Consider the following 25,969-nt stretch of genomic DNA (forward strand, 5'->3'; position numbering starts at 1 on the left):
CGTATGTTTACTTGGATGATAATATGCAAATTAGCAAAGCCCGGGCTCTGTGTGGATTGAGAATTTACTGTATAATATATTATAAAGACCAGAGAATCCCTTATGGGTCGAGTATGCTTTTCTCTGAAGGGAGTTGTTGGTGTTTGTTGACGTCGAACGTTACACTAGCTATACTGGAGCATTAAACATAATGTTCAGTTTCATATTAAACCTATTCATACCGATATAATTGTTAATTAAGAACTCATTGACAATGTACACATGCTAGGGCAATCGCATTTAAAGAGCCATGGGAAATCCTTTTATTTTAATTAAACCAGTGACCATTTTTAGTTAAAGTATACGATAACACATTACATAGGTTTTTGAAAATAAGTACACGATGATATGGTCAAATAGCATGAAATAGTGCTAAAACAAACAACGCAATGACTTACATTACAGAAATAGCGGCCCGCAAATGAATTGATTCAAATTATTCTTCCAACGTTTGCAACTAGGAACAACCAATTTATTGAATCGGTACGCAACTGTACTGGTTTTAGCACATTCCCCGGAAATTGGAAAGGGGCGATTGGAAAGTACTACTTTCGGTTTTGACAAAACAAAACTGTTTTTCTTTTAACAGTTTAATTAGTAGACGGAAAGTACGTGCGTGAAACAAGTTGGCTTTTAAGTGAGTTTTTGTTTTATGTAAACCATGTGCTATTTTTTGCTTAACAATTGTTTGAAACCTTTAACCGGAGAGAATCTGTCCGTCCATCACCTGCGTTTCCTCAGTAACTAGCCGGTAGAATTTCATGAAACTTAAAATAAATATGAACCACCATACTGGAATGATGCCCGTCCAAAAAAAAAAATGATTGGTCAATTGTCCTTGGAGTTATTGCCCTCGATTTTTTGAAAAATGCACATTCACAGCCATTTCTCAGTCACTAGCTGGCAGAATTTCATGAAACTTAAAATAAACATGAATTACTATACTGGGATGATGCCTGTTCATTTTTTTTGGATTGGTCAATTGAACTTGGAGTTATTGCCCTTGATTTTTTGAAAAACTCTCATTTACAGCCATTTCTCAGTAACTAGTTAATAGAAATTCATGAAACTTGAAATAAATATGAACCAACATACTGCGATGATGCCGATGATGATAGTATTCACATTTTTCCTGTGTTATTTAAGTAATAATAAATAACATCCCCTTAGTTTTGTAATATCGATTTTTAACCCATTCACCGCATACCTATGCTGTTGAAAATAGTGCAGTTCCAGATAAGACGCCGCTTTTAAAGGTGGCGTCCACGAACAAGCCATCGTTGGCGGGGGATATCTTTTCACTGAAAATGCTTGTTGTTCATTGTTTTAGGCTATTAATGTTATCAGGCCAATATGGATGTTGAGCGAGGGTTGTCATCTGCATGGACATTTCTTTTGTGATTCATGCATAGCATTTAAGTCAGTTTCAAAACGAAATAATTTTTGCATTTTATGATATTATGTAAGTTGTCAAAGCAGAAACACCCATATACTTCTTACACTACTGTTAAAGAACTATGACACTTATGTTACAAAATAATCAGACACACCATGGTTTCCTTTCACCTTTAACATAACCAGCAAAGATTCAACCAATAAGTATGGCTCACAAAACATTGATCAATATTAAATTAACAGTCCAAAATTTTGAAATATACAGTCATCCTATTGGTCTAGACAAGATTTCAACCATTCCTAAATGATTCAGAATATTTATCTTTGTCATTTAACTCAGGATAATTTGTTTCAAATGTTTAGAACATGAACAGAAAGTCCAAATAAGTTTCCAATTTGTCTTCATTTTCACTCTATTGTAGATCATATGAAGAACCTAAACAATTGAGTATACATACCAGGGAAACCCCGACCCCCTTAAAGTGGTAGGATGTCATGCTATATAACCTACCTGTATTCATCTTTATAATATTTCAGTTTCCAAATGGAAGTTTCGAGGAAGGAGTATGAACTTGGTTCTGCTGACTGCAGGGGTTATGCTGTGCTGCTGGTGTATGAGAAGTTTATTAAAGCCTCCAAAAGAAATGGAGCTCAGCAAGATTTATGCAACATGAAAGCAATAGCTACATCCCTGGGGCTAAGGCAGATCAACCAAGGTGTAAATAAGGAAATAAACCTTACAAGAGAGAATACTCTGAAAGTGCTGGAGGATGCTCGCATATTTTTGTCACAAAAAAATGACTGCCAGATGTTTGTTTTTATGATCAGCACTCACGGGAAAGAACTACCAAACACAGCTGCTAGAGGGCAGAAGGACCATGCTTTGACCTGTTCTGACGAAGAATTGATTTTTTTGAGCACTGATGTTGTCCAGAGGTTTAATGACTACAATTGCCCAAAACTGAAGGGCAAACCAAAGCTGTTCTTCATTCAGGCTTGTAAAAGTAAGTCATTAAACGCATTGTGAAAACAGTAATTGTACACACACACGGGTATATCTGTAAGTTGAGGTTAGGCGTAGAATTACTTGGGGGGGGGGGAGCACGGTGAGAAAAAGATGCAGATAAGTATAGAAAGCTACGGCACAACTTTATACTGCGACTGGCAAACTTGCCTTCGCATAGACAATGTTTACAGTGAACTATGTTTAAGTGCTGACAGCCTCCAATAGCTATGTTTCATTACGGATAAATAAGTTTAAGTACATGAAACTGCAGGTGAATTAGTTTCAACCAAATCGGACCAAAGTCTCACCTAAATGACCAAGATCGCTCCCAACTTTTGTGAGTAACTTGCAAGTTTAGGATGTTTTGAATATTTTTTTACCAAGTTTTGGTACAGATTGAAACAAGTTACTTTAGATGTGTTACGGCTCAGGTACGGATTACTATGCTTCTATCCGTGGCTAGGATTAACTATCTGTGCCACGTGTGTTTGGTACATTACCAGCAAAAGTTTATTGTATGAAAGGTATAATAACATGCAAAATGTCCTGGTTCAATAGTCTCCTTGTTATATTTCCAATGGTCTAGATAGATATTAGATAATCATACATTTACCACATTGCAGACAAAGCTTTTATATCCTTGTAAGAATACAGTATATAATATTTTACACAATACTAAGGTGATCACCGTTAAGCGGTAAATGTTTCAACTTCAGATGTGGACCCCACATGGTATATGATGAAGGGTTCAGAATTGATGAATCCTGATGGCCGAATGCACATCAATAAGGAAAATACAAGGATTTCTGTTGTTAGAAACATAGGTATAAAGTTACTGCATGTATAATTATGTCTCCCCCTCTCTGGGGGAGACATATTGTTTTTGCCCTGTCCGTCAGTCCGATAGTCCGTCAGTCCGTCCGTACGTCACACTTCGTTTCCGATCGATAACTGGAAAACCGTATGACCTAGGTTCACCAAACTTGGTAGGGAGGTTGGTCATGAGGTGTAGAAGATCCCTATTGTTTTTGGGGTCACTAGGTCAAAGGTCAAGGTCGCGGCGACCCCCAATGTAAAAAACATTTCCGCTCAATATCTTGAGAACGGTTTGACCTAGGTTCACCAAACTTGGTAGGGAGGTTGGTCATGAGATGTAGAAGATCCCTATTGTTTTTGGGGTCACTAGGTCAAAGGTCAAGGTCGCGGCGACCCCCAATGTAAAAAACATTTCCGCTCAATATCTTGAGAACGGTTTGACCTAGGTTCACCAAACTTGGTAGGGAGGTTGGTCATGAGGTGTAGAAGATCCCTATTGTTTTTGGGGTCACTAGGTCAAAGGTCAAGGTCGCGGCGACCCCCAATGTAAAAAACATTTCCGCTCAATATCTTGAGAACGGTTTGACCTAGGTTCACCAAACTTGGTAGGGAGGTTGGTCATGAGGTGTAGAAGATCCCTAATGATTTTGGGGTCACTAGGTCAAAGGTCAAGGTCGCGGCGACCCCCAATGTAAAAAACATTTCTGCTCAATATCTTGAGAACGGTTTGACCTAGGTTCACCAAACTTGGTAGGGAGGTTGGTCATGAGGTGTAGAAGATCCCTATTGTTTTTGGGGTCACTAGGTCAAAGGTCAAGGTCGCGGCGACCTCCAATGTAAAAAACATTTCCGCTCAATATCTTGAGAACGGTTTGACCTAGGTTCACCAAACTTGGTAGGGAGGTTGGTCATGAGGTGTAGAAGACATGTATTGTTTTTCGGGTCACTAGATCAAAGGTCACGGCGACCCCCAAAGTTAAAACCAATGCCGCTCAATATCTTGAGAACGGTTTGACCTAGGTTCACCAAACTTGGTAGGAAGGTTGGTCATGAGGTGTAGAAGATCCCTATTGATTTTGGGGTCACATGTCAAGGTCAAGTGCTTGAAAGATGAAAAATAGTTTTCAGATCATTAACTAGGGCTTATTGTGTGGAAATCCCTATTGAATTCTCACACCCTGCTTTCCAGCCAGATGTATCAGTACTTTACACCTCTAAGTCTTACTAAGCCTTCGGGGGAGACATGCGCTTTTCTCAAAAGCCCATTCTAGTTTGTGTACTGTATATGATTCAGATTGCCAAAGTTTTGTTTTTCAGTGTCCTTGAGTTCATTGTACAAAACTGGAGAAGTTTTTGACAGGCCAGTATGCATGATTTGATTGGTCAGTGGCTATTATTGGTTAGATATTGACCAATCAATAAACATTTTTCGATTGTTGCTGACATAGGATTTTTAGCAACGATTTATCGATTGTACTCGATACTCCAAACATAAGAAATAACCAGATTTATGCTTTGTTATCAGCTGTAACATGTATCATTCCGAGGTCGCCCTTAAGTCTGCATTAATCACCTGAATTGTTATATTATATATGGTTAGTGGTTATATTGGGAAGGTCGGCACTAAAGTCACACTAGAGGTCATTTAGATTTTCCTTGTCATTGGGTTTGTCTGCGCTTTTACTGGGGATTTTAAAATTACTTCTACCAATTACCTTCACAGTCGAACAACAATGACAATATGACATATGTAAGCATAAAAACACTACCATTGTTTTATTTAATTGAACAAAATTTCAAAGAAATGCATCATCATTTCTATTCAGCAGCATGATCAACAACATTTATGGCTTTTTGCCCATATTATGACAGCCCCTATCTTAACACAGGAAAGCATCACTCAGTTAAAACTTCCCAAACCCTTATATTGCGTATATTGAAACCTGGTTTTCATCAAATTGCTGTGTCTAGTACTGGTGAGTCAATTTAGTTGATAATAAGTCGCTTACATGCAATGTTTGTAAAACATGATGTTATGATGGTGTATAACAATATTTGATTTCTGTTTTCATCAAATGACAAATATGTAAATTTCAGATACCAGCTCCGAAATAAAGCAAGTGAACAGTAAGTTTTAGGCTTTACTTAATTTAGTTTAGCAATTGGTCACTGTTTATTCAAGTTTCAGATGTAGAGAATTCATGCTAGGTGTTTAGATGGAGAAAGTTTAGCTGTTGACCAAGAAAGTTTATCTTGTCAAGCTTAAGCAATAGAAAAAAGCTTATCTTGGCAAGCTTTAGCAAGAGCAAAAGGCTTATCTTGGCAAGCTTTAGCAAGAGCAAAAAGCTTATCTAGGCAAGCTTTAGTAAGAACAGAAAAGGGAAACTTAGCAAGCTTTAGTAAGAGCAAAATAGTTTTTTCTTGGTGTCACTGAGCTTTGGCATTAGAGCCAAAAAGGGAAACTTGATGAGCTCTAGCAAGAGCCAAAAAGCTAATTTTGTCAAGCTTTAGCAAAAGCAAAAAAGCTTATCTGGGCAAAATTTAGCAAGCACCAAAAAGAATATCTTGGCAAGTTTTAACAAGAGCTAATAAAGCGTATCTTTGCAAGATTTAGCAATAGTCGAAAAGCATATATTGGCAAATTTTAGTAAAAGCCAAAAAAGCATATCTTGGCAAGTTTTAGCAATAATCGAAAAGTGTATATTGGCAAGTTTTAGTAAGGGCAAAAAAGCATATCTTGGCAAACTTTAGCAAGGGTAAAAAGGTGTATCTTGGCAAGCTTAAACAAGAGCAAAAAAGCATATCTTGGCAAATTTTCTTCATCTCGACATCAACTGTGTATACGATTAATCATGCTATTTTTAATGTTAAGTATATATTAGTTTGTTTATTTAAAAGTATCATAACAAGTTGAGACTCATGGTCAGAAATCAAGCTTTCAGAAGTCATGGAGAGACTTCATATGAAAGCTTGATTTTTTTGAAATGTGTTAAACATCAATGTAACTATTAAGTCTAAATTAGAAATTAAACATTCATATTTTAATGAAATATATTATATTTTTAAATGTCAGTCTATGTCCTTTCTGTCAAATCAATTGCAAATTGTGATTTCAACTTTTTATTGTATACAGTATGCGTGTAAATTGTTTCTCTACACAATATTTTCCAGTTGATGTACAGGACATTGCAAAAATCCTTACTTCAAAAAATTCAGACAACATAAAAGATTCAAGAGAGTTCCATTTGGTTTTAAATGATGAAAAGGGGACAGAAGAATTCATTGCAAGTACTCAGGACCATGCAGACTGCTGGGTTATTGGTCTTTGTGGTCTTAAATGTAAGTGAGGCTAAATTTGACTTAAAGTTATTCATGTGTTACATGCATGCAAACATTTTTAATACAGGGATAGATCTTATAGATGAACCTGCGGCATACAGGCAGAAGAATTGGCAGGATGCATCCAATACATTTTCTGATTGAGGTTGATAACCAGCCATACCTTAAAACCCTTTGGTCCAATCATCACCAACATATGGGTCAAAATGTGTGTGGGCATAATACCTTGACAAATTCCTTAAGTCATTCAAGAATGATCTCTCTTAAATAATAGAAATGACCTAAAATTGGTCTTGTCCAATCAATTACTTTAGAAGTCTTTGTCCAATCATAAGCATTTTTTTCAAAATGTGTATGGGAATCATACATTGGACAGTTTCCTTAACAAGCCATATCGCTTGATCCACAACAGAGTTATTGTCCAATTATTTAAATTCTGTCTTGTCCGATCATTAGCTTAAGAAGCCTTTGTCCAATTATTACCAAATTTGGTCAGAATATGTATACCGTAGGCAGAATATCTCTGTCAAGTTCAATAACCAGCCATGTGGCCTCCATCTCTCCAGAGTTATGTCCCATAAATTGGCAAAAATTGTACAGCGATCGCTCTCTAAATTTGCCTTAAAGTACAACTGCTTATCACCAAACTTGGTGTCCTTAAAAGAGGATGGGTATATATTGTGAAAGATGGCGCTGTTTTTTTTATCTGTTTTGAGATTTTAACTTTCCAAAATATGAGTTTGAGCACAGCTTTCAGACAAAATCTGGCTAACTCCAGTCCTTTTTCAAAACCCTACTGTAGTATATGCTTTATATATATAGGATTAAAAGCAGATCAAATGGTGATAATCAAGATTTCCATGACACATATTCTTGGCAAGATGTTTTAACAAACCTTCTTTATGGTGCATCTACATACATGTAAAGTTGCAAATATAAAACACATATGCATATTTTCCACAAGAACATGTCAAAGTACTGTGTTGACTAATTGATTGTTATGCTCATGTAACTTGTGAAACTTGCATTTATTGACAGTGGCTTGTTAAAATATGTACATTCCTTTATTTACATTCAAAACCTTCACGTTACAGGACCATTTCATTTTGTGTATGATAAAATTCCTTGCTCTAATATTGTACGGAGAACATCCAAATAATAGTCTTTTATTTCTCCCAATGTTATAAAATGTTGTTACAGGTACACAAGTGGGTATGTCCATAATGCATGCTACATCACAGCTTGTTATCACTGCAATGAAACATGAGAACAGATTCCGTAAGATTGGTTAAAAAAAACACCAGATATCACTCTGTTTTTTTAGGGCAAAGAGATGTCTTTTTAGAGCCTTCAAGAGTTCGAGCAATGCGTATGAAGGATGGCAAAGAAGAAGATGGAAATGTGACATTCCAGAGGAATTGGGGACACGTTCTTTGGGATTCTTGCTCCAGTCACGTGACAGGGGTGACTGGTGGTATGTCTAGCAATTCATATTTCAAAAGTTGTAAATTGTTACAATTTCATACCTTGTAAAATTGTATGAATTTAAATGAGAGGAAAATATAAGATGAATTCTTGATCAAATAATTAAAGACATTCATATTTACAAGAACATGAATGGAAAGGTGACAATACTCCTAGTGGTTGTGTCAAGTATGGGAGATAACTTTGCCTCTTCGATGGTATTAGCTTGCCTGATAATCAATTCCAAATAATCATTTGTCAATAAAAGCCATGTTGTTGTTTTCATTGTCCAAAAAATTGATTGTTGGCCATACATGTTTAACCTGAAAAACAGTAATATTGCCACTTTGTAGTATGTGCATCATACGCAGGTCTGGTAACTCTAGCTAAATTTTTCAGTTATGCCCCTTTATCTGCTGAGAAAATCTGTATAAGCATCCATTTTATTTTTTTCTTGTGTTAAAATATGGGTTTTGACTTACTTTTTGGACCACTTGGAAGTTATATATAAAGAGCGGTCACGGTTCAAACACACACTAATAATCTTTCCATTTATTAAGAGGATTGTTTGCAGAATTCTAGCATTAACACAACAATTGTTCTTGCAAATGTTTGTAAATTGGTACAAGCAAAGTAAAGTGCAATCCACATTGATGATAGAATAAAATATTCATAACAACACATCTAAGCAGTTTATCCTTTTAAACCTCACCTGAGTGCAAGTGCTCAGCGTGTCTAGTATGTTAGGGTGATTGTCTGTCATCAACATTTTCCTCCAAACAACTTCTCCTAAGCCACATGAACAATTGCATCCAACTTCACAGGAATGTTCCTTGGGTGGTCCTCTTCCAGATTCCTTCAATTAAAGAGCAAAACTCTGGTTACCATGGCAACTGAAAGGAAAAACTTCTCAGCAACTGCTGGCCTGATTTTAAAATAATTTCACAGATATGTCCTTTAGGTGACCCTACACCCCTTGTTTTTTCGTAAAAAAACTGAAGCACAAGGGCGGGGCTTCTTTTCACTTTATCTTCTCAGAATCTGTTGGCCTGATTTAACATTTTTTTCACAGAAATGATCCTAAGGTGACCCTCTTTCAAGTGCCTTCATCCCATGCTGATTTATAAAAAAATGGTTGCCAGGGACAGGGCTTATGGTACCACTATTCAGAATGGAAAACATCTTCTCTTCAGAAACCATTGGCCTGAATTCAAAATATTTTCAAATAAATGTTCCCTAAGTTTATCAAAATTATCATTATTTTTGTATTTTATTTTTTAGTTTTGTTTCATGATTATTTAATTGTTGTACAATCATTGAAAATATCGACTTGAAACTTCATGAACTTATTCAGTCAAAATGAGCTCTTTTGTAACAAGTAGTGTAACTCCAACTGAAATAATGTAAGAGCCTTTGGGCTGTCAGTATGTTGTTAAATCATTTTTTGACCAAATATAATCATGATGTTTTTGGGCATCATATCTTGAACAAGTTCCATAACCAGCCATATCACGCTGGTCACCTGAGAGTTATCACCCTTTAATTATAATAATTACCTAACATAGGTCTTGTCCGATCAACTGTAGCCAGCCATATTGCTAAGTCACTCAAAAGTTACATTTTTTTAATTATAGAATGTACCTTAAAACTTGACAGCATTTTTCATTACCTTATGTGTATGTAATTTTGTCATAATTTTAATGATCATTAAGATCATAACATAATGAGAAGCTTGTATAAGCTAAGTTTATTGCTTTGTTTTTTCTTTTTATGAACTTGAAGCCTTTTAACCGCAGAAGCTGGAAGCCAGACAAGTGCAGATTCAGTTTCCATGGAAACAGATACTATTGGTGAGATTTCAGGTGTTTTGCCTAATAGTTACTAGATCAAAGTCTCTCGCTACACAATGGTTTTTCTGGGAGTGTGACTTGTTTACCCCTATTTTGAAGTGATGTCATTTTACATTTATGTTATTGTTTATCATTGGCACAAAAGAAGTAATTTGATATTGCAGAACTACAATCTGTAACCTTGTGTTATTAAAACTTTGTTCCTTGTTAGGCTAGAAGAAATATGTTTTTTACCTTTTTTTCCACATTTTGCCAACATTCCTTAATAATTTGCTGAAGGTGTTTACTTGTTCATTTTCGAAAAACATACCTTGCTTTCATATTCAATATGGCATGGTTTACAATAACCATTGCCGTTTTAACGATCCATAAAACATTGACACTGTTAGCAAACATCGTGGCTTTCTGATTAGACAATTTTCACTGCGTCCTATTTTTGGTATAAGAGGTTGAAAGTTTTTCCCCAATTTTTCATGTTTTTTTCTGCCTGTATCCTTTTTGATGAAATATCATGTTATTTTCACTTTCAATTTTATTATTTCACCGCTGTTATAAATTTTGTTTCTCCTATTAAGTAGCATTTACTATGGCAGTTTGAAATATTTTAAAATGATGTCACAATATTATTTTTAAATTAATGCCAATTTTATAAAATTTATTATCAACAGTTTTAGACTAAAAGCTGTAAAGTAACAGAACTGGGTTGAATTCCTGTGTAAGATTAAAATATGTTGCTTTCATGCTCACAGAATATTTTATTTTTCAATTCATGGCCTACCTGTACTCTAACACTGATATTCAACTTACACCCTCTATCTCATCCCGGCCTATGCACTTCCATTTACATCTACCCCTGTATTACTTTGTTTGACTAAAATAGCTTTGAATACACCACATGCAAGTTTTAAACAAAAATAAAACACCCTCTTACCCCATGTAAACAAATCTGGATGGTAATCTAAATAATATAATTCCCTGGCTTTGCCAATGTTAATGCCAGAAAAGATGGCAGCTAAAAGAAGACTGCTGAAGGACCCTTTTCTAACAGATAGAACAGAACAAATGTTTGTGTGACATGTATGATAACTTAGTTGATTACCTTTAAGAGCAACATGTATGTATTTTACATATTCAGATGCAGATGAGACGGCTGCAGATGCAGGGGGTTCTGGAGACAGTGGGAGAATGAGAGCTCCTCCCACACAAGTGCTAGCTCCTCCCACACAAGTGCTAGCTCCTCCCAAGCCAAGTACAAACACATGTTTGTTGTATACTTTAGCTGTTGAACAAAGGAACTAACTATAATCTTATGCCTTTAATCTTTTTTTAATTAAACTTGGTGTGTACTTTTGTTGTACTGCATGAAAGCTATGTGTACCTTGAATATATAAAAGAAGACCGGAACGAATAACATAAACCATTTCACAGTTATCTAGTTATTATCTAAATACAAGACTGTATTGTAAAATACATCTTCAATGAATATTTTTTTAACTATTGTTTTGTGTTAGACATATTGGAGAACCAAGGATTTTTGTAATAAAAATAAATTTTAATTTTTAATTTAATTTTATGAATATTGACTGAAGTCTGTCAAACCTGATCTAGTTTATACAGTAAATTAATTTTGGGTTTAATTTAAAGGTTGGAGCATTTTATTGAAAGTCCATATTTCAAAGAATTCAGCTGTTTTTTCAGTCTGCATTTTGAATTATAAAAATAAAATAAAAAAAATAATATTAATATTATCAGTAATTGAAGCTCACAATAAAAAACTTATTATATTTGAACATGTGCTATAAATATTGTACAATGTACCAGCGACACAGATACATTGTTTATTCTCAATGATGAATAACAGTAAACGGTAGCTCTTTTTCTGTTGGAAACATACAAAGTTAAATGAACATGTTCCGATGTCATTATAAAAGTGTTGTTTTGCATATAAATATATCATAAATTGATGGGTCTGTCACCACATCATAACTTTAAGTTCCTGAACATCTGACATATCTTCTATGTTGCAATGTACACAGTTATCAAAAAAGGAAAATAAAGTCCTGCTGTTTTTCGAACAAATTTTAAATACCAATACCTTTTTATTTTTCATGAGGCAAAAAGAGAGTCTGTTTCAGATACATTTCCTAAGCTTTTAGGGAATCCTATTGTATTACATTGGAATATAATGTGTTGCCCTGGCAAATGTAGCTAAGAAGAAACAAGTCTTAAACACTTTTGAACATTTTACTTATTATTCAAAGTATATACATTTCCAAATAATATTCTTAAACTGCCGATCCTCTGGTAACTCCAAGTTTATATACTGAAACTCCATTAGTCAGCCTACATCTCAGCAGGGATAAAACCTAATTATTGTGTTTCAACTTCTGAGTTTGTTTATTTAAATTGACTATGATGTTACTTTTAACAACTTACTGTTTAAGGTCATTTAAAGATACTGGTACTTAAAAATGACTCAGTTCAGTGCACAGAAGATTAACAGTACATCGCCAGATTTCAAAATAATCTGTCACTTTATCAGTTGTTTACCAGGAAAGATGTAGAAGAGTCAGTCTGTTTCAGTTTTAATGCACAATTGCATCAGATCCTAAGCCTCAAAATTATTTATAACTTTATCTGCACTTTCTACAGTTAGTTTGATTATATCAAATATAAACATGCATGTTAAACATTAGTATCTTTAAAAATATGCTGCAATGCTACAAAACACTAACTTGTAACTTTTAAAGTATGAGCATTGGCATGGTGATGTGTTGATCTTAAGTCTTAATCTTAGATAATGCATATGTTTATTCCCCTTATTTTGAGAAAAATGTTGTTGATAAAGTATTGTTGAAGTTTTCTAATAATGTTATATATTTTTAGGTTTCACAGAAAAACTACAAGACATCTACAGAAGAAAAGGAGCCGAAGTGATATTGTCTTGTAAGATTAATAGTCAAAACTTCAAAGTGAAATGGGAGAAAGATTCGAAACCTTTTATTCCATCTGCTAGAGTCAAGATTGTGGACAAAGGCTTCGTACATCAGCTGATATTTACAAAGGTGGATTATGCTGATTCTGGGCTCTATGCTTGCACTTCTGGGAATGAGAAAACATACTCATTACTCGTTGTAGGAGGTAATTGACGAGAATTAAATCTTACAATTCAGCTTTTCTGAATTTAAACCTTATTGATCACAGTAAGTTTAAAGGTCAAGGTCACAGTGACCTTTAACTGAAAAGTTGTCAATCTTGACTCAACAATGCCTGGACCTATGGTCATCAAACTTGATATGGAGGCTTGTCCTGACCAGTAGATGACCCCTATCGATTTAAGGGGTCATCATGTCAAGAGTCAGGGGCGCACTGACCTTGAAAACAAACTTGACAATTTCTGGACCTATGGTCATCAATCTTGATATGAAGGTTGGGCCTGACCAGTATATGATCCTTATTGATTTTAGGGTCAAAGGTCAAGGTCATAGTGATCATGAATGCGAAAAAGGTTGTCTTAGTGATAAGTTGTCAATGCTTGCACCCATGGCCCACAAACTTTTCTGCGAGGTTTGGCCTTACCAGTATATGACTCTTTTGATTTAAGGATCATTGTTCAAAGGTCAAGGTCACAGTGACCTTGAAGTCAAAAAGCTAGTCTGTGTGATATTTCGACAATGCCTGTACCCATGGCCCCCAAACTTGACACTTAGGTTGGGGGGGGGGGGAACAGTTGATGACTCCTATTGATTTTGAGTTCATTGAGTCAAAGGTCAAGATCGCAACTCTTATAGGACATTAACATTTATGTCATATTGACTTATTCCCTGCTGATTAGAGAATACATGTTTATCTGCAAATATCAGTCTTTTTCTGAACATGACTAGAATTTGTACCTATTATCCTCACACTTTGAATAGTCATTATCTTAAGACTGCCTCAAAGGCATCCAATGTAAATGACAAATCAGCTGTCATTTCAGTCCTTGCATATTTAATTCAATTGTCCAAAAATCCTGACAACATGGCGCTCAGGGGAGCATCATTTTAGTCAAACACCTCTTGTTATTATTTGACTTTGAATTTATGGTTGAGGTTTTGAATGTACTATAACTTTACAGTTATCGATGTATATTGTTTCACTATTTCATTTGCAATCCTTAAAAGTAGCGGAATAGTTGTGCAAATTATTTATTTTATTCATCTCCTAGTGGAAGATTATTTTTAAAATCCATTTGCTTATCATGTCTTGTTCCAGACTATCTAGCTCCACAAGGACTGTCAAGGTCGGAGAACAAAAATGTGTTTACAATGAAGTGTACTGATGGAAGTTCGATTAAGTTTGAAACCGACAACCTTGAGGATACTGATCAGGCAGACATCTGGTTTGATCTCCTTACCTATATCATGCATTTTCCAAGTAAGTTACATTTGGTTTCTAATTATTCAAGCGATTAATAGCTTATAACTGTATTCTCTGTAGTTAAGATTAATTATCTATGGCGCAAATAAAGAATATTTTAAGAAATATTAAACACCACTGAGAGTCATATGACATAATAAGGACTGGCTTGTCACTCCCGGAAATGTATATTGATAGATGCCTTTAACCGATGTCCATTTACCTTCTGGGCTGGTCCTTACAATGCTATTCGGTCCGAAGTGGTGTTGTATTCTTATATTATACCTTACCATTCAATATTTCATCCGCTATATACAAAAAAGGGACACATATATGTAAGGTATATTATATCATGTGTTTCGGTATGGATCAGAAACCATTACTTGTGGGTAAATGCTTAAGGCTTGCAAAGTAACTGGCTCAGCAGCATGTCAGAGGATCAGCTTTTCAGATCTATACTGCAAACTTAGAATAGGATATATGATATGTATATAGTGGCAATAATAATGTGCCACTATAGAGCTAACTTTTATAGTGACATGGTAGAGTGTCCGCCTTCAGCGCGACAGGTCTTTGGTTTTGAGCATGGACTGTTGCACATTTATAGCAATTCATACAGTGCATACATGAACTACTCCCCTTGCATCATAAACCAGAAGTTCATCGGGAGAACTTCTTAACTGGGTTTTCAATATATTTATCTGGGCACTTGTACTATCTTGTTATAGACTAGGTTATAAAAAGACCTGGTAGTGTCTGCATGCAGAGCGAGAGGTCATGGCTTCCATCCCTGAAAGGAACATGTAGTAATTTATCTTGTCCGTTGTCTTTTACTTTCAAATTGAAAATGTACAATTTCGATTTGTATTATATCAGAGCATTATATATGTTGGTATTTCTTTAAATTATTTAATTCAAATGCAATTAGTGATTGTTATCATTTGTTATATTTTTCAAAGGTCATGGAACAGATGCAGGGGTCTCAGTCAAGGTTGAGGCCAAGAACAGCACAGCTACCAAACATAGCGGCCAAACAAAGCCAGATGGTATAAATAATTTAGTTTTTAGCTGGACTATTTGACGAATAGCAAGAGCTATACTTCTCGCCCTAGTGTTGGTGTCACACCTTAGATACAATTTTGCATGCAAGGACCTTAAAATCATTGTATCATCAAAAACCTCATGTCTTGCATTGAAACCTTAGAAATGAGCTCCAAACTATGAAACTTACTTAATAAATAAAGTTAAAGCTTTTGAATACAGTGTAGATTATGGGCCTTTATTATTTGACATAAAAATTAGGTTCAAGATTTTGCGTGTAAGCAAACAAAGGTTAATATCTGAGCAATTACTTATAGATTGCATTTAGATGTTTTACAATGGAATTCAACCAGCTAACATACTGTAATTGAAATGCCATGTGAGATAATTCTATTTTGCAATTATGCAAATTATTGCCCTTTAATATTTGACTTAGAAATTATGGTTAATGTTTTGCATGTTACTACATTTAACTATATATATCGCAGCCAACTATCCACCCTACGTAACTATCTATCAAGGTAGATAACTTTATTTGCATATAATGTCAATAATGACCCTTTGTTATTTGAATTAGAAATTCTTGTTAAGGTTCTGCATGTTAGCATGCATAGGTCAATAGCTCAGGAAGTACTTGACATATTGCATTGAAACTTTATACAAGGGCGCCCAACAATTCCCATTACTTAATCATTTGTGATAGCTGAGATATGAAGTTATTGTTGAGATATCAATATTGTAAACCGTTGACCTCAAATTGAGTCCTTGACCTTTGAGATAAGACAAACTGTATGCGCAATACTCTTATGCACTACAATTATGTTAAGTTTGATTGTATTCTTATTATTGTAAGTTGTTAAACAGTTTCGGCTGAGACAATTATTGTTATGAATGACATATTGTGAAATATTGACCTAAAAGTGTGACCTTAACTTTTGAGTTAGAGTACAAGTTTATATGCCACACATTCTCACATGGTGCTCTTCATTTGTACAAAGTTTGAATTTCAATTAAACCTTAAAACGATAAAGGCTAAGACTTTTAAGTGAGACCTTGACATTTGTGATAAGAGCACACATTTTAATGCGCCACACTCCAACTTATGGTGCTCTACAATTTTGTAAATAAAAAAATGAAATCCGGTTCAATAAAAAAAGGGAATTGCTGAGACAGGAATGTAACAGACAGATGCACTGATGAACAGTCCAAGACCTATATGTCACCATTTTGGTGCATATGAAAGCCTTTGTGTAAACATTAAGTGTTTTTAGCTCTACTGGTCAAAGGCAGTCAAGGTAATGTGAACTTAGTATGTGCATCGTGCATCTGTGCGTCCTTGCGCCTGTAAACAATTCCTTGCTAACATGATACAGCCTTCGTTTTGATTGTATCTCGATGATACATGTACAGTATCAAGATATCCATTAGAGGTTGGTTCCTTTCGAAAACCAGCCAGATACGCCTATGCATGCCTAAATTATGGGCCTTAAAATATTAGATTATGGGCCTTGATAGTATTAAAAAATGCTATTGTGTAAAAAATGCTTGCAACATGATACAGTCTTCAGTCTCGATGAAACTTGTACTGTATTCAGATATCAATAAGAGGTTGTTTCTTTTCGAAAACAGTGATGTTGACCACACAAACCCAGCCAGTAGAGCATAGGCCCTTTTGGGCCTCTTGTTTTTTGTATATTTCAACATTTTTTAATGTTACACAAATGCATGTATTTCCAAACAACAAAGTAGCCTGTGAGTTTTTCTACCGTATTTACATTAAAGTAGTTAATTCTATTGTAAAAAATATTTTTCAGGAGATACAGAGGGTGATTCAAGAGCACGCCCTGACACTGGGATATTGCCTCCTCTACCTACATGTACGTGTTTTGGTCTTTTTTAGCTCACCTTAGCACGAAGGTGAGCTTTTGTGATCACCCTGTGTCCGTCGTTGTCCGTCGACAACAATTTGACTGTTAACACTCTAGAGGTCACAATTTGGGCACAATCTTAATGAAATTTGGTCAGAATGTTACCCTCAAAACAATCTTGGACGAGTTTGATATTTGGTCATCTGGGGTAAAAAACTAGGTCACCAGGTCAAATTAAAGGAAAAGCTTGTTAACACTATAGAGGTCACATTTATGACTGTATCTTCAGGAAACTTGATCAGAATGTTAATATTAATAATCTCTAGGTCAAGTTCGAATCTGGATTATATGGGGTCAAAAACTCGGTCACTAGGTCAAATTGAAGGAAAAGCTTGTTAACACTCTAGAGGTCACATTTATGACTGTATCTTCATGAAAGTTAGTTAGAATGTTTATATTAATAATCTGTAAGTCAAGTTTAAATCTGGGTCATGTGCGGTCAAAAACTAGGTAACCATGTCAAATCATAGGAAAAGCTTGTTAGCACTCTAGAGGTCACATTTATGACTGTATGTTCATGAAACTTAGTCAGAATGTATATATTGATTAGCTCTAGGCCAAGTTCAAATTTTTGTCATGTGCGGTCAAAAACTAGGTCACTAGGTCATATTAATGGTAAAGGTTGTTAACACTCTAGAGGTCACATTTATGACTGTATCTTCATGAAAGTTGGTCAGAATGTTTATATAAATAATCTCTAGGTCAAGTTCGAATCCGGGTCATGTGTGGTCAAAAACTAGGTCATTAGGTCAAATAATAGGAAAAGCTTGTACATGGAAATTCAGGGTACACGTCTTTGGTTTACCGCAATGCTAGGATTACTGAAATAGCCAGGTAGTTACGGGTGATAACGCAAATTAAACCACAATGCAGCAATTATAGTGCGAGGGTAGTCTAAAACAATAGACATTTAAAACAGGATTCTTTTAATATCCTTATGTCTAAACAGGTTGCACGGTAAAACAGGGTGTTTAGAAATATATTGAAATTGTATTTAGGAAAGAATTTTTATGATTTAGATAGATAAAAAAAGGTTATATTTATTTATAAGCATGTAACTGCAGGATATTTTGCACAAAATAGGTAAAATAGGTTTTACCTCTTTCATCAAAATTGGTAAACAAAGCTTCTAATGACACAGACAACAGTGTTGCATATGTGAGCTGCTGCCGGAGCTGCCCTTTATGTATATAACATTAAGTTTTGATAGTAAGGAATGATAAAATACCTTTAACTCATAACTGTTCATTGGAAATCGTGCAAGGAACTAATATAAAATAACATATAAGTGTAATTTATGTCATTTAAAGACATTAGCTGGTATAGGCTTTAATCCGGAATACCAATCTGAATGAATGGCTATTGTTGGCGACAAAACAATTTGTACATGAAGGATTTGCCATATAAAAATCGTATAAAAATCGTATAAAAAATGTCCACAAACAACTATTTGGACAAAGGGTGAAAGCTTACCTTTATAACCTCAAAGAAGGCAATTACCAATTAGATATCATATATGGATTACTATCCACATTTCCTCTAAAACTGTCCTGCGGACATTCACTGCCAAATGACTAAGTGGTGGCCATTCAGGTGTTATATTTAATGTGTTTCTTACAACATGGGACTCTCTAGGTTTAATATGTAACATATCAATTAATACCATCCCTGCCTGTTTCAATCACTTATTAAAATGTTAAGTGAATGTTTACCCTCATTAGAATCGAGATAAAATATGTATCTATTCAGCTGCAACTTGGATGTCTTGTTATAAGTTGGAATTCAATTAAGGATTTCTCTGTCAAGGTCATTGTTGCTGAAAAAAGGAAAAAAGGTCTACCCTCTTTTTTAAACAGTTTGCTTTTTGTTACTAAAAATAAAACACTTCTTCAACTTCAACTCCATTACCCCTTAGGAAGATTTTCATCAAATAATCATAAGTAAATAGTTATCTAAATTTACTTTTTTATGAAAAAAGAACATTTTGGTAAAAACTTTAAACTTTTTGCATATTTGATGGGATTAAATTCAAGTTTATTATATGAAAACTTAGGCAACCGAATAATATTTGCATTTATACATGTTTGACCTTTTTTCAAAGGTGACGGGATGGATGAAGAAGTCTCATTCATGACCAATGGAAAAAACACATCAGATCCTCAGCCTGGCAGTCAAAATAGTCCATATGGTAAAATACTAAAATAAGTCAAGCGGCCTAGGCATAGGCATGCGTAAATTCAATAGATTCCTGCTTAAACTTTGATGGGTGTAAGATTTATAAAGAGGGAATACTAAAATTAACAACTCGAAACCTGATTCAAGGTTAGCCATCCATCAGCATGCAAAGATGGGTAAGTGCATTCTGGATATTGATGTGAAGATTATTTCTATGGTTTATTTATATCAATTAACCATGACATATTTTGCACATATGGTAATTTTGAATAACACCATAGTGAGGCTATTATTATGATATGATAATTAAAGGGAGATAAAAACAAAGTTTTCCTATGATTATATATCAGTTTTATTAATTTTTCTCTTGTATCATAAAAAGTCTCTATAGAAAGCTCTCCATAAAAAATAGTATAAACTAAGCATTTTATAACTTTAAAATGAAACTCTACCAGTAGCATTTTTTTCTATATATAATAGATGGCTTACCTTAATTCTGTATTAAGGAGATCCATTTATCGGTAATAAAAACACTTGTATCAATATTACATTTTATAACAAACAACTCATAAAAAATTGCTTGCTTGCTGTGTGTATAATTTTGCTCGTGTGACTCTTCTTTATTGATATCACGCTCATGATTCTTGACATTTACAAACTAGATTAAATTACATGTTTTATTGAATAAACGAGTGGGCTCATTTGAATGCAGTGTATTTTGCTTATTTGAATACAGTGTATTTTGTTCCTTTGCATGCAGTGTATTTTGTTCTTTTAAATGCAGATTATTTTGTTCCTTAGAATGCAGTGTATTTTGTTCCTTAGAATGCAGAGTATTTTGTTCCTTAAAATGCCGTGTATTTTGTTCCGTAGAATGCAGTGTATTTTGTTCCTTAGAACATAGTGTATTTTGTTCCTTAAAATGCAGAGTATTTTGTTCCTTAGAATGCAGTGTATTTTGTTCCTTAGAATACAGTGTATTTTGTTCCTTAGAACGCAGTATATTTTGTTCCTTAGAACAAAGTGTATTTTGTTCCTTAGAATGCAATGTATTTTGTTCCTTAGAATGCAGTGTAATTTGTTCCTAAGAAGAATTTTGCTCATTTGAATGCAGTGTATTTTGCTTATTTGAATACAGTGTATTTTGTTCCTTTGCATGCAGTGTATTTTGTTCCTTTAAATGCAGAGTATTTTGTTCCTTAGAATGCAGTGTATTTTGTTCCTTAGAACGCAGTGTATTTTGTTCCTTAAAATGCCAAGTATTTTGTTCCTTAGAATACAGTGTATTTTTTTCCTTAGAATGCAGTGTATTTTGTTTCTTAGAACATAGTATATTTTGTTCCTTAGAATGCAGTGTATTTTGTTCCTAAGAACGCAGTGTAATTTGTTCCTTAGAACGCAGTGTAATTTGTTCCTTAGAATGCAGTGTATTTTGTTCCTTAGAACTTAGTGTATTTTGTTCCTTAGAATGCAGTATATTTTGTTCCTTAGAATGCAGTGTATTTTGTTCCTTAGAATGCAGTGTATTTTGTTCCTTAGAACATAGTGTATTTTGTTCCTTTGAACGCAGTATATTTTGTTCCTTAGAATGCAGTGTATTTTGTTCCTTAGAACATAGTGTATTTTGTTCGTTAGAACGCAGTGTATTTTGTTCCTTAGAACGCAGTGTATTTTGTTCCTTAGAATGCATAGTATTTTGTTCCTTAGAATACAGTGTATTTTGTTCCTTAGAACGCAGTATATTTTGTTCCTTAGAACAAAGTGTATTTTGTTCCTTAGAATGCAGTATATTTTGTTCCTTAGAATGCAGTGTAATTTGTTCCTAAGAAGAATTTTGCTCATTTGAATGCAGTGTATTTTGCTTATTTGAATACAGTGTATTTTGTTCCTTTGCATGCAGTGTATTTTGTTCCTTTAAATGCAGAGTATTTTGTTCCTTAGAATGCAGTGTATTTTGTTCCTTAGAATGCAGTGTATTTTGTTCCTTAAAATGCCAAGTATTTTGTTCCTTAGAATACAGTGTATTTTTTTCCTTAGAATGCAGTGTATTTTGTTTCTTAGAACATAGTATATTTTGTTCCTTAGAATGCAGTGTATTTTGTTCCTTAGAACGCAGTGTAATTTGTTCCTTAGAACGCAGTGTAATTTGTTCCTTAGAATGCAGTGTATTTTGTTCCTTAGAACTTAGTGTATTTTGTTCCTTAGAACGCAGTATATTTTGTTCCTTAGAATGCAGTGTATTTTGTTCCTTAGAATGCAGTGTATTTTGTTTCTTAGAACATAGTGTATTTTGTTCCTTTGAATGCAGTATATTTTGTTCCTTAGAATGCAGTGTATTTTGTTCCTTAGAACATAGTGTATTTTGTTCGTTAGAACGCAGTGTATTTTGTTCCTTAGAACGCAGTGTATTTTGTTCCTTAGAATGCATAGTATTTTGCTCCATATGTTTGAACTCAGTGTAATCTGATACATGAATATTGTTTCAGGAGAGACCGAAGGAGATGCACACGCCAGGCACGACTCCTATGAAATACCTTCTATGCCCACGGGTAAATATGTTTGAAGTATTGCATGCAATATAGTTGCAGCTAGCTTGGTTTCACACTTATTTAGTTAACACATTTGATGTTAGTCTGTGTGTATGATTTTGCAACAAGGTCAAATAGGAAAGTTAGTCATCTTTATTCAAAATAATAGAAACAGCACAGATGTTGATGAAACTTTGTGTGTAGAATGCTCATATAAAGAATTAGATTGGGATGGCATTCAGACAACCATTCAATACACTAATTATTTATCAAGTTAGTTTATGATTTTAATTATTATTATTAAATAATTCATAAAATATGTTTAACTTTCATTTCAGGCTATCCTATCCAGGTGAGTGAGGGTGCAGAAACAAACACAGATCATTTTCCCATCCAGGAAAGCGGGAATGGAAGCCATGCACAACAAACAGGGTCTGATACCAACAGTCCCCAGACTGTCCCGATCATCCCCACATACAATCCCCATGATAGATGGGGACACGGAAAGAAAACATACATAAACGACCCAATGCCTCGTGGGGTAAAGTGCAACAGAGATATGTTGATCATGTCCGCTGTTCCATCTGGCATGATTGGTTGGAGGGATGCAGGAAATGGCTCCTGGCTCATCACATGTTTGAAAGAAGCCCTGGAAATGGAAAATGAGAAGCAGAAAAATGCAAGAGTGGATTTCATGTCAGTGTTGACCAATGCAACATGCACGATGGCTGGGAAGGAAACCTACACCAAGCGTAACAACCCAGCATGGCACCAGATGAAAGCTGTTCCGGTCATTGAGCACCAGCTGCTAAAAAAATTGATGGTAAAGCTCAATTTCGAGTAAGGGTCAACATTTCTATTATCCTCGTTAAAAGTTGTTTTATTCAACAAAATATGAACTTTCGGTGTTTTGTTCTGAATATTTTTAATAATGATAAGTGCTGTTTCTGATTATATTTTTGTGCTGCAGCATGCTGACATTTGTCTTGATTGAACAGAACTTGATATCAAAGAAATATTATGTACAATTAGATGGTTGAAAACAAAACAAACACATTATACCTGATTTATAGCTGTAAGTATTATAACAATTTGAATTTGATTTTTTTTTTAAATGTTGATTTTGGTGTTTAGAAATATTCACAGCGCAAAATATTAAATGTACTGTAAGTAGAAAACTAGCGATAAATGTATTAATGGCTAAGATATTTCAGAAAAAACACATTATAATGAATATAGATTAATATTTATGCTAAAATCATACTCTCCTCATTATGTTTTAATACATGTATATATGAAATGTGTTATTTACTCCTAAGTATTAAAATTAATGGTTATTATCATAGACATAATAACTTTTTATAGGCTTTTTTGTACCATTAATAAACATGACTTGACTACACATTTATCTTTCCTGTAAATGTGTTTTTGATTAAAAATCATCATTGGCAACAACTTCACTTCTTCCATAACAGTTCATAAATTCTGTTGGAAAGTTAACTGACATATTCTTGTTTTAGTGAATATGCATGAGGGAGGGGAGACAACTCTTCTTTCAATGAAATCAAATGTTACAATTTGATATACTTCTTTAACCCTATACTGCCAGCTGTCACCACAGATGAGAAGCTTACAAACTTGTTCTAAAACATGTGGTGATCTGGCAGACTAGGTTCAATTCAAGCTTTCGCCAGAATATTTTTTCAACTGTCTGTGCATATTTTCACATAATTCAATCACAAAACAAACAAAACTGCCTCATAAATTATTCATGATTATGATATTTTCCAAGGCTTATCACCCACTGTACATAACAAAGCATAATGCAGTAGGGTATTGGGAGTGTTCTACAATGATTAAAACTATGGTGTATTTTATTGACAAGCAAGACCAGAATCTGGTTATGAATGTTGTGAGTTTCAGGGCATCAGTCTTAATAGGAATTACTGTACCTTTATGACAAAAAGGAGTATTTGTTACAGTATGCACAGTGGTGTGAAAGGAATGAACTCCTGCCATTTCCTCTTGTGTAATATGACCCTTAAATATTAGTGGTATGTGACTTAGAAGTATGCATTTTTTCTTCCAATTTACATAAGATGTCACTCCTAACAATGACCTCTCATTGTGGTGGATCTGTGGCCAGGGGTTGCTAGTTTGATTCCCCGCCTAACCACTAAAATCGTCTTCCCGTAGGGACGTTGAATAGGGGTACCGTGTGAAAGTGCTATACACTGGTGCACGTTAAAGAACCAGGGTAGCTCTAACCAGGGTTACATTCTGTCTGTGCACTATGCTCAAATCCCTAAAATGACTAACAATCTTAATCACTCGCTGAATAGGCATGGCCCGAATGCGAGTATGAATAAGCTTACACACTGATCTTACATTATAACTGAATTATAACATGTTAAGACCTGTAGAAAATCATTCACAGCTTATTTAAAAAATAAAAATCTTCCTTTAATAGCAGGAGTTGAATCCATTCATACCACTGTGAAAACATTGTTATTGTATTTGGTTGAAGGTTTCTTTTTTGTTTTTTTCTTTTGTTTTTTGAGTAATTTCTAAAAAATATGTATTGATTGTGTGTGTGTTTTCTATATATGTATTTTATATTTGTGTAATGTGATGATGAGCTGTTTATGCTGAAGTCAAAATAAAACTTCTGTTCTGTATAAAATGTGCCAATAGAATGTTTTTTGGTGATTTGTAGAGATTTATTAGTGACACAATTTGATAATTTTCACTTCTAAATCAAATGTAAGCATGCACAAGGACTTAGACATGATTTCAACGATGACATTTTCAAAATGTCTATATGGTCGCGTATTATTTGGCACACTTTTCTTAATTAACTGTTATTAACTGTCATTTTTTAGGCATATGGTTGACAGGAATATTGTTTGTTGCAGTGTTGGATCACAATTTATTAAAAGTAAATATTTCACTCATCACTTGCCAATAGTGAAATGTAATTGTTGTGCTTACTCTGGGAAATATATTGCTACCTTATACTGAAACAGATAACTATCCTCTGTGTATGTAGATATTACATTTCATTTTTTGAATGTCATTTGTATGTTTATGATAGATACAATTGTGCCTTCATAATGTAATTAAAGTTTTCTATAGAACAAAATTGTAAACTAGGATTTCAAGGTGTTATTAATTTATCAAATTGAACAGAAGATGTTGTTTTCTTAGTCAATTTTAGTTCATATGTCACAATTGCAAGCATATATAATTATAAGTATAAAGTTATTGTTGAAGAAATACACAGAGTTTCATGAGGGAAGGAGAGTTATTATTGTTTTTTTTCCAAACACAGTTTGTGCTGATATATGTCAATGTTTGATACACAAACTTTGTATCTATGTATATCTGATCATATTGTATTTTACATGTTTATTGTATTTGGAACTCAGACTGTATATGTAGTGCTTCCATGAACAGAATTTACATTAAAACCTTTGTGTGAGATTGAATGTACTAACACAATGTACATCCTACCCCAGATTATGTAATACAGTATACAGGTAAGTTGGTGTGATGTTCCAGTGATCATATCATTTAACTATGCAATATTTGTGGTTATTTACTATAATGTTTTTTATTTGTGTTTGTTAAATTTCATTTTTTTTTATTTATGGAGACCTTTCCTTGATTCAACTCCATTTTAGTTAATCCCAAACATTTGCCTTTTCAAATAATTTTAAATGAAATAGTGTACACATTATTTTTTTTTATCAACTTCAATGTGAATAAAATGTCTTTAAGAAGGTGATTTTAAGATAGAAAATTTTGTAAATTAATTTCTTAGATTATTTTTTTTTTAAATTTTATACATGTATCTATAATTATTAAATAATAATCTTATATTTTTAAGTATGTTCCTATTTCTTAATATCTCATGGATTTTTTAAAATTTTGTATTCCTAAAAATGTTTAGTTTGTTATGATAATTACATAATAAAGTAGCATCTTCTA

The 25,969-nt window shown here is 34.1% G+C and overlaps 1 protein-coding gene across 1 annotated transcript; it reads left to right on the forward strand.

Moving 5' to 3' along the window:
• Positions 1 to 555: 555 nt before the first annotated feature.
• LOC128207986 (uncharacterized) lies at positions 556 to 25,969 on the forward strand. The gene is made up of 15 exons (XM_052911231.1): positions 556 to 676; positions 1,972 to 2,438; positions 3,157 to 3,264; positions 5,354 to 5,383; positions 6,428 to 6,595; positions 7,920 to 8,069; positions 9,856 to 9,909; positions 11,045 to 11,158; positions 12,796 to 13,050; positions 14,164 to 14,325; positions 15,267 to 15,353; positions 17,163 to 17,225; positions 19,378 to 19,464; positions 21,938 to 22,000; positions 22,318 to 25,969. The coding sequence occupies exons 2-15, from the start codon at positions 1,979 to 1,981 to the stop codon at positions 22,821 to 22,823; spliced, it is 2,307 nt and encodes a 768-aa protein (XP_052767191.1). The 5' UTR covers positions 556 to 676; positions 1,972 to 1,978; the 3' UTR covers positions 22,824 to 25,969.

This window comes from Mya arenaria, chromosome 2 (assembly GCF_026914265.1).
Source record: "Mya arenaria isolate MELC-2E11 chromosome 2, ASM2691426v1".
NCBI lineage: Eukaryota > Metazoa > Mollusca > Bivalvia > Myida > Myidae > Mya > Mya arenaria.

Excerpts from the sequence above, each read along its gene's own strand:
- LOC128207986 (XM_052911231.1), top strand. The coding sequence starts at position 1,979 with ATGGAAGTTTCGAGGAAGGAGTATGAACTTGGTTCTGCTGACTGCAGG. Across the intron at positions 2,439-3,156 it reads CTTCATTCAGGCTTGTAAAA|ATGTGGACCCCACATGGTAT; the intron begins GTAAGTCATTAA and ends TTTCAACTTCAG. Across the intron at positions 9,910-11,044 it reads CATGGAAACAGATACTATTG|ATGCAGATGAGACGGCTGCA; the intron begins GTGAGATTTCAG and ends TTACATATTCAG.